The 13,083-nt window shown below is 62.8% G+C and overlaps 1 protein-coding gene across 14 annotated transcripts; it reads right to left on the bottom strand.

Moving 5' to 3' along the window:
- Positions 1-1,268: 1,268 nt before the first annotated feature.
- NSMF (NMDA receptor synaptonuclear signaling and neuronal migration factor) lies at positions 1,269-12,953 on the bottom strand. 14 transcript variants are annotated; one of them, XM_082626885.1, is made up of 15 exons: positions 12,698-12,892; positions 12,240-12,301; positions 11,105-11,605; positions 9,814-9,889; positions 8,567-8,659; positions 7,637-7,689; positions 7,148-7,237; positions 6,479-6,603; positions 6,273-6,356; positions 6,148-6,181; positions 6,005-6,075; positions 5,778-5,857; positions 5,527-5,629; positions 5,224-5,299; positions 1,269-1,409 (listed from the first exon to the last, which is right to left on the bottom strand). In XM_082626885.1, exons 1-15 carry the CDS (start codon positions 12,766-12,768, stop codon positions 1,375-1,377), a joined length of 1,554 nt encoding a protein of 517 aa, XP_082483011.1. In that variant the 5' UTR covers positions 12,769-12,892; the 3' UTR covers positions 1,269-1,374. The 14 variants fall into 14 exon arrangements, 13 of the variants coding, with proteins under 13 accessions (XP_082483011.1, XP_082483006.1, XP_082483001.1 ...); XM_082626880.1 differs by lacking the exon at positions 1,269-1,409 and adding an exon at positions 1,440-1,556; XM_082626875.1 differs by lacking the exon at positions 1,269-1,409 and adding an exon at positions 3,987-5,138.
- Positions 12,954-13,083: the final 130 nt, after the last annotated feature.

The following is a 13,083-nucleotide window of genomic DNA, read 5'->3' as shown; positions in this document are numbered from 1 at the left end:
AGCGATCTTTTCACAGCACGCTCCCACGAGATGAAGAGCTTGCGCATCACACCTGCAACCCAGAGACTTTGTTGGAAAAGACCCCTGAGTAAGGACCCCCTTCACCCTCACTGGAAAGGCCCGAATCAGGCACTGCTAACCCACCCTTGTGCTGTCCAACTCCAAGGAATAGACCCCTGGATTCAGGTGACTCATGCCTGAATGAAGCTGCACACCGCCGACTGGGGACCTGAAAGTAAAGATTTCCCCGAATTGAAGAAGACAACATCTGACCAGATGTCAGAACCAGGCCTGTTAGGTTTCAAATTCACACAAGTCTCTCTATTTCATCTGGACTATTAACTGACTCCGGATTCTTATCCAAATTCATGGTCTAAATTTGTAACCTACAGGCTATACTATTGACAAACATTTAGTTTCAAATGAATGTCTTTAATAACCCAACACTGTCAATCAACTATACTTCAATTTTAATAAACAAAAGTCCTTGAAGTTTTGCTATTTGGGGGAAAATTTATCAGCTATGGCTTCATGTTTATTCCTGCACTGTGCCTTCTCAAAGTGCTTACTTCTTTGTGTTGACTGTTCCCTTGCTGTATTCACTGTTCTAAGACACAGACTTTAGATGGGAAACTCCTGAGAGATCTCCCTCCTACCCCTCCTTGTTACTTGAATGTGACCTCAAGAGGTTTCCAATCTGTGCACTCTCCCTTCCACGAGGCACACGGTACCCAGGGAAGGTCCTCCCTGGCATTGATGGACAAAAAGTCACTGAATCCATAAAAAACTGATTTTTGATAAGCAGTGCTTTCAGAGAAAAATCTTGATCAAAGAGGAGAAATGTGAAAATTAATAAACAGAAACCTTATTTAACAGGAGGCCAGAAGGGGGAGCTCTCACACCCTACCGTGCAGCCTCAATTGCAGGCCCAACCGGAAGGTTACTACTTACTACCCAGCAGGAGGAAGGAAGATTTTCTCCCCGCCGAGCAACAGCCCAGCCAATGAGAGACCAGCACAGTGCAGCCAATGAAAAGCCACCACACTGCGAACTCACACTTTCCTCCAACGGACACTTTGTTTAGAACAGCCCCTCCCAACTCCGCCTTCTCCTCTACAAAAGAGTTTCTGCTCCCTTGTTCTCTGCACTTGCTTGTGGTTCACCTTAGACTGCTTGTCCTGAATTCCAGTTCTGTACTGTTCCCGAATAAACCCAGGTTGCTGGTAAAATAACTGGTTGTTTTATTATTTTAGATCAACAGCTCATGTGAGCATCTTTACAACAGCTCTACCAAGTCTTTGTCAGATAATTTCAACACCTGTGTCTTCTCATCCTTGGTACCTGCTGGTGGCTTGTACCTGCTGGGCAAGATCTTCATGGTTCTTCAAGTGCCATAGTTCTTCTGGTTTCTAGTATTTTGAATACCACTCTGTGAGACTGGGGTCTTGCCTCCATCCTATGGAGAATGCTGGGGTTTTAGCTGCACCCCCAGTGGTGGGTCTGGGAATGGGCTGGTCCACTGTTGAGGGCGCTGGTTGGGTCAGGTCCACACAGGCCTGGGAGCAGGTCCAGGGGCTCATAAACACCTTTGCAGGTGGTTTTCCTGACCTTTCCAGGTCCCTAGCTCCCAGCCCCCTCCAGGGTCTCCCTTCCTGGCCCTTGAGCCATGTCCAATGAATACAGCATGTCTAGTCCACGACTGCCTTCCTGGGGTCCCCAAAAAGACCCTGGCCCTGTCTGGGTGACAGCTGCGTGGGGTGGGACCAGCAGGAGGGTGGCTCCACAGTGGCTTTGACGATCTCCCTCCTAATCCTGGTCTCTGGAGACCCCTCCCTGGGAATTCAAGTGCGACTCTCTTCCCCCCACACAGACCTACTAAAGGAGCTGTAGGCACAACGTGTCCCTTCCGGATAGTAGGGCAAACAGTGGATCTGAGTTTCATCCTAATGGTGATGGAAGGTTCTAGACAAGGCAGATACGCCCTGAGTCTGTCCTCCCCATGGTGGGGTCTGTCCCTCTAGGGCAGGGGGTAATGGGGGGTGGCTGTTTGGGGTTGAGGGGGTGAGCCTGGCCACGTAGGCTGGGGCATGCACACTGCAAGGCTTGGAGAGAGCAGCACAGGTAGACAGGGCAGGCCGGGGCCACCTCTGTCCACGCTGTCACCAGGAGGTGAGGACTGGACATCAGACATTATACAGGCGTGTGTGTCACCATGGGTGAGCAGAACACACCTCATCAATGTGAGCTTGACCTCATCAGTTTAAACAGAGAGTATTCGGGCCTCTTGCAGGCCCAACCATACTTCTCCCTCAACAACAAGCCTTTTGAACAATCTGCCTCTTCCAGGATAGCCGTCCACATGATCTGGCCTTGCCCCGATTAATGGCATGAACTGTGGGACATGGACGTCCATGCAGAAGGCCCCAGTGGGAGGTGCTGGCTCAGTGTTTACCAGTTATATTTTAAGAGCTATTGCCAGACTGTTTTCCAATAAGGCTGTGGCAATTCACATGATCTCCTCCCCACACAGTCACCAGCACAGGGTGACTCATACCCTTTAAATTTTTGCCAAACAAACAGGCAGCAAGCACCTCTTTCCCTTCACTGACTTTTCATCGGCCACTTGATTTTCTTCTCTGTGAGTTGTCAGTTCAGCCCTTTACTCACTCTTCTCTGCTGGCTCTTGTCTCCTTCTTGTCAATACATAAAAACTCCTTGCATGCTAAGGACCTTAACCCTTTTCCTCGCACACTAGTTGCCAATACTTCTCTCCCAGCCCTCGCTTGCTGCTGCCGCGGTTTCCCAGCTGGCTGGGCGTGCGGGGAAGGCCGCAGAGACCTGAGCTTGCCCCGGCCCGCCCCCACCCAGCCTGCCTCCGGGTCTGCCACCCCTCCCCTCGGTTTTGTTCTTTTCCCAAAACGCCTTCCTCATTTGTACTGGGTTTCATGTCTTTTCTCCATCACGCTGGTTGGTGGTTATGGGGTATGAGGGAAGGAACCTTGTGAACCAGATGCAAGACCTCAAGCCTCCCGCGGGCGGACCTCACCAGCCCTTACCCACAGCGGCTGACCCAAAAGACTGTGGGGCAAGCCCACTTGCTTCCACAGCCCCAGTCCCTCGACTACAGGGTCCCCCGTCAGAGTCTGGGGGAGGGGCAGGGGCACGCGACAAAGCTTCTGGCAGTCCCGGGGTCAGGCCTGCAGGTCATATGGTAATCGTGCCTTCGAAGCACATGGTGAGGGCAGATGGGTCACGCTGGAGAGCTATCCTCGTGGCCTGGGTGGGCTTTCTTCCGGACATGAATTCCCCTGGCAGCAGCCCCCGATGCCAGGCTGCCGGCCTCCAGGCCCCCAGAACCCCAGGCCTCCCAGCCTTCACCCATGCCATCCCCTGGCAGCCCCCAACCCTCCTCAGCCCTTGGTGGCCCTGGATGCACCCATCTGGCACCTGCTGATCTGCCCCAGGCAACTGCAACAGGAGCCACCAGGGTAGCCAAGCCTGGCTGGACCCAAAAGCACCTTGACCACTGGAGGGGAGGGTGGCGGCAATGGGCACATCTGGGGATGACTAAGGCTAGTGATGGCCAGCTGGTCCTGTGGTCACCTCCCAGCCTCCCACTGTGGCCACACTGCTGACCACATGCAGAGAATGGCCTGAGGGAAGGAATGGCCCTCCGCTCTGTGCCCGGGAGTGGGGCAGAGGCTACAGGAGGAGGGTGTCTCTGCCCTCACCTCCCGACCTCACCTGGCTCCCCTGCAGGACCACATCCTGCAGCCCTGTCAAGGATCTGCTCTTTTCCCCGGAGCCCTGGGAGCCCCGTCCCCAGACCTCTCGCAGAGTGCCCTTGGCAGGGCAGGCCTAGCGGCTCCAGCCCCCTCGGTCCAGGCGGCCACCGCAGCAACAACCTCAGACCAGCGGGCCCAGAACCTTCTGGGCCCAGGGAGGCAGTGGACGGTGGTGCTGAGAGAGGAGACCCACGCGGCGGCCGCAGCAGAGGGTCAGATTTAATGGTCACTCTAAGGGAAGTCGTACATTTTTCAGAGCCCGGCACAAGCCCCCGCCCCCCCTTGGCTGGGGGCACAGCCAGGTGTCTCAGACCAGGCTCTGCAAAGGGGGGCCAGCCCCCGAGCCCCAGCTATGTACAAGAGAGCTCACCCACTGGGCCGCGGGCCAGGCTTCGAGCCCGCAGCACACCAGCCGCCCAGCTCTCGGGCCCTGGCTGCAGGGTCCAGGCCCCTAAGCGGGGTGCAGCAGGGTTCTCCCCCACCAGGACCCAGCCCCGGCAGGCCCCGCCAAGAGCCCAGGCCTCTGCACTAGGAGAGGACTTCAGAGCTCGGCCACCAAGAGCTGAGCTGGACAGCAGCAGGGAGCTGGGCGGGCCTGGGAGACCGGGGAGCAGGCAGGGCCTGGCTCGACCCAGCGCGCGCTCTGAGAGAAAGGAAGGTGTGCCCCCCAGCTGCTGCCCGGGCACCCCTGCCGAGCCGGCATGGCCGAGGCCAGGTAAGCAGGGGTGGCGAGAGCAGTGCAAGCACAGACAATCAGGGACTCGGCCAGGGACGGAGCCAGGCCGGGCAGGCGGGCCGCCCTGGTGCTGGTGATCAGATACGGCAGGGCTGGGGCGCGGGGCAGACGAGGTCCTGAACACACGCTGAGCCGGGTGGTCTACGCCGTTACTAGTAACGTAGCACTTAACTAGTTAACCAGTAATGCTGCTTCCCTCTGAATCGTCTCAGGGGTGGTAGAAAATTGCACTTATTTCTATGACCCTGCACAGGAGCCGCCCCAGAGCTGCAGCCTCCAGGCGAGGCCTAGACCCGGTCAACGTCCACTGGCCGCGGTGTCTCCTCCCGGGCGCGGGGGCTGGGACCTCTTTTGACCCATGATGCCTTGAGGACCAGACCCCTGGGAGGGAACCTGAGCGACGTCTGAGGGTGCCCTGAAGTGGCCGTAAAGACCAGGACCCACACGGTACTGGGCAGCACACAGCGGCCCAGCCCCCGTCGCTGGTCCGAAGAAGCGGCCAGGTGGTGGACCTGCCCCTCAAAGAACATCCTCAAAGTCCAGCAGCTTCGAGTGCTGGCGGCTTTTCCACAGGCGGTACAGCCGGAAGTCAAAGTAGGTCTCGATCATCTGCTTCCCTGAGGCAGGAGGGGCGAGGCCGGGGCTCAGGCCACCGCCCCCCAGAACCCACCCCACAACTGGGGACCAGCCCGGCAAACTCACCTTGGGCTGACAGCTCCAGGGGGGACTCAAAGATGACCCTGTAAGGGGTCATGAGGGTCCTGAGGTTCTGGAACAGCTGAAAAGAGGGGGTGGGCCATGAGCTCAGGGCAGGGGAAGACAGAGGGATGAGGAGAATGGGGGGTTGGGGAACAGGACCCCCCCAGCTGGTTAGGCCCAGGCATGGGGGTTTCCCTGGGAGAATGAGAAGGGAAAGGGAATCTGGAGAGAAATGGGGCTTCTATCAACCCTTCACAGGTCTGGGGTCTGCAGCCTGGTGTGGGCTCTGGGCCCTGGGCCCCATACCTTCTCCCCGTTGGGGTTCCCCAGGACGTAGCAGCCCATGACGTGGATGACGTTCGGCTCCGGGTTCACTTTGCTCATCAAGCGGCTCAACCGTTTCCAGAAGCTGGCGGGGGAGGGATGGTCACAGGTGGCCTCCAGCCCGACCCCCAGGTGTGAGGGGGCATCACAGGAGGCACTGCGGGGACACGGTGCCCCAGCAGATGCTGCCTCCAGCCCCCCAGCCTCCCAGCCCCCCCACACCCCCAGCTCACTGGATCATGTCCTCTTCTTTCTCCACTTTGGCAAAGGTGGCCACCTTGTTCTTGAGCAAGTACAGGTGTCCTGGGCCGCCCTGTGAGAGGCTGCAGTTAGCCGACGGGGCCGCGCACCGGAGGTGTCCAACCACCGCTGCCCCCAACACGTGCAGATGCAGACGTGCATGCCCAGGAAGGTGGCACCCTCCACCCCCCACCCCTGGGCAGGAAGGGCTGAGCCCTACCTGGCAGAAAATCAGCATCTTCCAGATTTTGGCCCCCTTGTGGTAGACGTTCAGCTTCTTCTCTATCTCCTCTGCGGAGGCAGAGGTGTGAGTGCCGCCCCCAGCAGCCCCAAGACCAGAGGGCAGGGGGGCGGAGTACTTACCCAGAATGTCCTCGAAGGTGGCGTGCTCGTGGTCCTGGGACAGATGGAAGCCAGCCCCACGTCAGAGCCCTTCTCAGGCAGCACCCCCCACCCGACACCGCGAGGGGGGCTGGGCAGGCACTCACATAGAGAATGGGAATGATGGAGGGGTCGTCCCTGCGGAGGATGGTGGGGATGTACTCAGCTTTGGGCACTTTAGAGGAGATGAGCTGGGAACAACAGGGGGGCCACTCAGCGCCCTGGCCGCCTCGGAGCCAGTGGGCAGCAGGAGCCCCCTTGAGACCCCCCTCCCCACTGCTGAGCAGCCTGCAACAGCTGTGTGGGGCCTCACCATGACCTTGGGTGGCACGAAGCCCTCAGTGTCACAGGCTACAGCCTCCAGGCCCCTCTCCGTCTCCCAGTCCAGGTCCTCAAAGGCCTCGCCCAAGGTGCAATGTGAGCTCTGCAGATCACTACCTGTAGGGCAGAATGTGCCACTGGGCCTGAGGATCATCTGCAGCGCCTCCTGTCCCGGCTGCAACCCCCAGAAATGGGTGGAGGCCAGAGCCAGCAAGCCACGTCCCGGAGGGTCCTCCAGGTCAGGGAGAAACCCAGGGTGGGTGAGAGCCAAGCTGAGGACCCCAGCAGCCCGACAAGACTGGCAGCTGCCACCAGCCTGACTGGGAAGGCGGTGGACCCTGGTGCAAGGCCAGTGGGAGCCGGAGGGCAAGGGTCAGCTCCAGCCAGGCGTGCCTGGAGCCCGGGCCAAGGAGGAGTCTGGCACTGCTCCTCAGGCTTCGGGCATGAGGGCGGCACCAGGCCAGGGCAGCCAGCGAGCCGCAGCCCTTAGTTACCCCTGCCCAGAAGATCGGAGGTGCCGGAGGGCCCCCCTCAGTCTGGTAAACCGAGGTTCAGCAAAGGCGCAGAAGCCTAGCTGCTCCCCCGGCGCAGGGAGCGCAGGGCTGGGGGCCTAGGGGAGCCTCTGGGAGAGGTGTGCTGGCCTGCGCCGCCGGGCACCTACTGTCTCGGGAGTCGTGGGAGGTGTCGGCTTTCATGGGGGTGGGGTCGCTCCAGGACCGGCTGAAGCTCCGCTCGCGCCGCTCGGCGAACGCTGCAGCGAAAGCAGAACCCGTTAGGGGCGGGGCCTGCAGCCGCACGAAATGGACAGGGACAGGGGCTGGCTGGGGAGGACGTGGGGACAGTGAGGGGGTCCGGAGAGTGGAAGACGCCACTGCGGCGGGAGGGGCGGGAGTGGGGAGTGCGTCCGGTCGACAGCGGACAAGGACAGTGCTGGGCGGACATGGGCGGAGTCTCCGTGCAGGGGCGGGGCCCTGTCCTGGGGCGGAGCCTGGGAGTGGGAAGGTGCCCGCGGGGGTGCAGCGGGGATGCAGCGGGGCCCTGCAGCAGGGCCTGGGGACGCGGGCCTTTGGGGCGCAGAGCGCAGCACGCGAAGCCCCAGCCGGCCAAGAACAGCGCGCCCCCGCCCGCCCGCGCCGCTCCCGGGCCTTACTCTGGGCCTTCACCCGCCGGCTGCCGACCATGCGCAGGTGTTTGCGGAAGTTCCTGGGGGCGGAAGCACCGGGGGCTGGTGAGGGCCGCGAGGGTGGCGCCCCGTCCCACGCGCTCCCCTCCCCACGGCTTGCTGGCCACCGTCCCAACACTGCCCCTTGCCGTGAGGGATGCCCTCCCGGCGCCCCCAGCTCTCCCACAGGCAAATCCCACCCAGTCCCTGTCCTCCTGAGACTCCTCTCGGGCTCCCCCTTTGCTGCCAGTACAAAGGCACGATAAGCCAGCCTCCTCCTGCAGCCCCACCCCCTCCCAGGACAGCGCCCTCGGCGACCCTGTGCACTCGGGTCTCCCACCTTCGCTGCCCACGCTTCCCTTCTCTCCTTGCGCCCAGGCACTCTGAACCCCGGGAGCCTCCCTCCCCCCGTAGTCAAGGGCTCCTGCTTCCTGCACATGGTGGCCAGGGCAGCACAACTGTCCCCAAGCGTGAGGTGGGTTTGGGGCTGGCAGATGCCCCTCCCCTGCCGCTGTGTCCCTGGGCCACCTCAGAATCAGGTCTCCTTCACCCCAAACTTTGTGCCCTGCCAAGGCCCAACTTGCAAGATGGCCAGACAAGCTTCCTGGACACATCTCTGAGGTGGGTGGGGATTAGGGAGGGTAAGCCTGGCTGCTGACCCCACTGCTCTGGGCTTCAAGGGCCAGAAAAAGGCACAGGGGGCCAGCTGGCTGCAGTTCAGCTGTCACTGTACCCCCAAAACATAGGCCTAGGGGCTCAGGCCACATGACCTTTCCTGCCTGCCGCGTCCCCAGAGCAGGGCCAGGCCAGTGTTCGCCACCGCCCTTCCCCCATCAGGTCTGCTGGGCTGGGTGGGCCCAGGCTAGACCAGGACAGACAAGAGACGGACCCTGGTGGCGAGTGGCTGGCAGGCCCTACCTCTGGATTACAGACGCGGAATCATTCTCCCGTTTCCGGCGCTTCCTCTCCGCGTAGCCCCTGAACACCCTGGGAAACCGCCACGAGTCAGCACTGCCCTTGGCCGAAGGCAAGAGGGACAGAGACGTGGGGACAGAGGCTCGAGCTCAGGGCCCAGCGGGGCATCCAGGGCACTGGGCCAGGCAGAAGGTCCTGGCCTGCCTCGCCCTGTCCTTGGCCCAGTTCCGCAGGCCCTGCTGTAGCCTTGGCGCTCGCTGGGACCCAGCACGCCCTCATGGTCAAGGCCCAGGTCCCTGGCCTGCCCCAACCTACTTGGGGGTGGGAGAGTCCCCCAGGGACAACCGCCATGCCCTCAGGCTCGAGGTCCACACGGTACTTACGAGATGCTACAGTCGAGGCGGGAAGGGGCAGCGTGAGAGAGAAGACACAGTGAGCGGAGACCCTCGGACCCCCAACCGCCCTTCAGTTAGTTCCTTTCTTGTCATGGACCTGGAGGGTCCCTCACAGGCACCCAGGCACCAGCAGGGTGCCGGCTATGCCGCAGGCCAGCCCTTGAAAGGGCAGCAGACGCGGAAGTCACCGTGGCCTAGGCCACCAGATGCTGTGACCTTGTCGGGCTGCACAGAGGCCTGACTGTGCCCTGCCGACCCTGGGTCCAGCAGCGAAGGTAGCGGCCCCCATCCAGCCCAAGGGTGGTGGTGCGCTCCCCAGGGTAGCATACGCAGGAGGCAGCTTCTTCGGTATCGGGGACACTGCAGCAGAGTCCCTCCCTGAAAGGAAGCCCTGACAGAACACCCAGCTGTGCGAAGGTCAAGAGCATGCCCCCCAGGGGACTAAGTTGTGATCACTCGCAATGCGCATGAAACACAAGTAGGCTGCTGTTTGGGGCCTGCGTGAAGGCGGAGCTGGGTGACACGGGGCAGCGAACCATCTCTGCTGGTGACTGCATCAGCTGCAGCCCCCACCCAGGTCCCCGCAGGACAGGATGGACGGACTGGAGGGACTGTGAGGGACAGGGCAGTGGGGAAGGGATGGGGCGGGGGAGGGGCAGTGGCGTTAAGAGCAGCCAGGCCTGCCTTCCTTCAGACTGACACATTCAGGCAGAGCTGGCGGAACATGGCACACGGGGCTGCTCAGAAGCAGCCACGCAGGTGGGCTCAGAGGACGGGAGAGGATCCGGCAGTAACTCCTGAGCACCAGGAAGAGGGCGCCCGGCCTGGGCCCAGCACACATCAGACATGACTCACGCTTGCATAGTTGTAGTTGCTGTCTGGAAACTGAAGAGGTTTTCCTTGGGGAACCAGGTACGGATGGGGACGTCATCTGGAAGAGACCAAAGGAGCAGTGACTAGGCTGGCTCAGGGGTTCCTGAAGTCTTTACCCCCACCTGTCGGGGAAGGAGATGCTTCTGCCACAGACGGTGGAGGAGAAGCACCAGGGCTCCCCAGCCCCATCCCAGGTCGGGAGGCCGGCGCAGGGCCAGCAGGCTCGGGTGTCCGCTCAGCTGTTCAAGGCACGACAGCTCGGCGGCTTGGTGACGCTTGTCTTTGCTTAGCTCTCCCTCTGCTACCCACAGCTGACGAGTGTTCTTCTGAGAGCACAGCCTGCCTCCAGGGTGCCCAGAGAAAGGATTGACTTTGTCTCCATTTAAGCAGGAGGGGAAGGGCAGGGACAATGGCTGCAGCCTCTCCTTGGGGTCTCCAGGGCCTTCTCTGCGGCCCACTCTGGCGTCCACTTGGTTGGACCTCCCCTCTCCCAGACCCTTCTCGGAGGGCGAGGCGGAGGCCCTCACCGGGCGTGGAGACTGCCCCTTCCCAGGGCCCCTATAGCCACTAGACAGAGTGGGTGAAGATCACTCTATTCTCTTCCCTGACCCCTGTCCCAGCCCCTGGCCTGGGTGCATCAGAGGAGCATGAGGTCGTGGAGGTGAACTGCCCACACCCCAGGCCTGTGCCCTGAGGCCCAGCTGGGTTGCTGATTTGGAGGCCCAAGAGGTGCCCTGAGAGGACGCACCAGGTCTCCTAGGTAGAATTCTACCCTCAGGAGATGACAACCTCAGAGCCAGGAGGCGTGGGGCCACTTGAATGTCCCAGGGAGGCATCTTGCCGACAGCAGGCCTCTGGGGCTCCGCAGCCACTGGCACAGATCGACCATCCTGGGGAGGGCCCCACTAGCTGGCTGGGCCCCAGGCAATCACGCGCCTCCCTTGGTAAGCGGGCCCCAGGGAAGGGACTGTTCCCCAGGACTCCCTGGAGGCAGCCTGATCTTTCCGTTCAGCCAGGTTTTCTACCTGCTCAACCCTTAAGACCCTCAGGCCAGGCCCCCTCCTCGGGGAAGCACTCCTCCGATGATTTGGTGCTGGCAGGGCCAAAGCCGACTGTGAGGCCTGAGGTGGGGCACGGGATGTGGCGGCAGGTCGCCACCTGCAGGCCGTGACCTGGGCACCCTGCTCTGCCCAAACCTCAGTGCTGGCTGCTGGCCGACCCCAGCACCAGCATCCTGCCTGAAGCTGCCCAGGCCCCCAGTGAGCCCCCTCACCAGACACGCGGTCAACGCTGTACATCCTCTCCAGCTTCTTGCGGCGGCTGGTGGCCTCAGGCAGAGGCGGTTGGTCCAGCCCAAAGGCCTGAGGGGAAGGACTCGGGGTGAGCTGGGCACATCCGGGACATTCCCTGGAGCCCTGGCGGCTGCCCGCCCAGCTCTGGCAGGGTCTGCTGACGTCCTCACGACTGCCGCCCGGGCTGGTGCGCAGGGGCTGGCTATGGTGGCGGGGGTGCCGCTCCCGCTGCTGCCGCCCCTTCACCACAGCCAGCTCGATGGCCTCGGCCTCCGGGCCGGGCAGCAGGGCTGGCTCCCCGGAAATGGTATACACACGGGGTTGGGGGCCCTCGCCGGCAGGCTTCCCACTGACGGCCTCCTCCGGGAGGCTGCCCTCATAGCGGCCGTTGGAGATGAGGGAGAGGCGGCGCTTGTTCTGGGGGGCAGGCTGCATCTCGGGGGACCCGTCGTGGCCAGAGTAGGCGTCAGCCAGCAGGTGGTCTGGGGGAGAGGCACCAGGTGAGCTTGCGGCCTGCTGGCCCTGCCCTCCCAGTTTCCGGGTGTTCTGAAGGCAGGGAATGAATACCCAGCGGGTGCCTGGCCCACTGAACAAACCGTGGGCCCTGATGACTTCAGAAGAGGTATTTCTGAGCTGCGCACTCCCCCTAGAGGTTCATGTCTCACGCCTATCATGGCCCCAAGCCCCTCTTACGTGCGTGTGGGCGACAGGCTGTGCTACCTGTGGGTGATGGGGGGTGGGGGCCAGAAACAAGCAGGCCACCTCCCAGCCTGCCACCACGCCCATGTGCCCAGTGCCAACTTCTCCCCTCCCCCCCACCAGCTGGCCCCCAGAGACAGTGGTGCCAGTCCTGGGGGTGCCAGGAGGCCTGTTGCCATGCCAACGGCCCAAGCTGGGTGGGTGCCATGGTGATGAGTGGCTCGGAGCTCCTCCTGGCGCTCTGGGCCAGGCGGGGCAGGGGGCGTGAGGAAGCCAGCCCAGCAGGGCACTAGCTGCCTGCTCACACCCCACAGTGCGCAGGGGCTGGGCCTGACCTGGACAGGAGACAGCATTCCCTCGCCTAGGTTGGGGGGCTGTGGGTGGACCCCGTCCCGGCACTGCCTCACGCGCCCTTACCTGCACCGTTTCGATTCTCAGGGTGACTCTGGGACAGGTACTCGCCAAACGCTCGGGCTGCTCTGCGGGGTGACAGCGGGGTGCGCCGTCAGTGCACATCACCCACCCTGGCGTCCCCACCCCACCCAGGCCCTCGGCGCCAGCAAGGAAGGGCTCAGGGGTCACCGCCAGCAAGCACTCCCATCCCACCTCAGAATGCCCAGGGCTGGCAGGTCGCAGTTCGGGGACCCTTGGGTGTCGGTGCACCTTGGCCGGACCTGCAGGCGGGGCCCAGGTCTGCTTTCCATCCAGCCCCTGCCACCCAGTGTGTGTGAGGGTCGTGAGGTGCGGCTCGCCCACCGCAGCCTCAGGGAAGGGAGCCGCACGGAGGTGGGGGCGGGGCGCAGGCTGCGAGCACGCTGCGGGGCGAGGGCGGGGGCGGGGGCGGCTGGCCCCGGCGGTCGGCCCGCCGCACTCACCGCACTTTGGCCGCCACCGAGGACATGGCCTCGCTCCGCAGCGCCCTCCTCCGGGAGGCGACGGCGCCCATGGTCGAGGCGGCGGCGCATCCCCAGGCCTCAGAGCGCGCCCCGCGCCCGTCGCTTCCTTCTGGGGAGCCGCGCCGCGCCGGAGATCGGGATCGGGCTCGGGTTCGGGTTCGGGACTCGCATGGCCACACCGATCCCTCCGCGCGCCCCGCCGCACCGAACAGCACTGCCAGGCCCGGGGGTGGCGCTCCGCCCACCGCGACGTCAGGGAAGGGGCGGGGCTCGGCGGGGCCACCCCCGTTACGTCAGGGCTGGGGCCGGGCCGTCCACAGCCACGGCTGGGCGAGGAAGGCTCCGCCCACCGTAACGTCTGAGCC

This window comes from Mesoplodon mirus (assembly GCF_964341445.2).
Source record: "Mesoplodon mirus genome assembly, chromosome: 1".
Classification (NCBI taxonomy): Eukaryota; Metazoa; Chordata; class Mammalia; order Artiodactyla; family Ziphiidae; genus Mesoplodon; species Mesoplodon mirus.
Note: the sequence above shows the minus strand (reverse complement) of the source record. Positions and strands in the feature narration are given on the sequence as shown.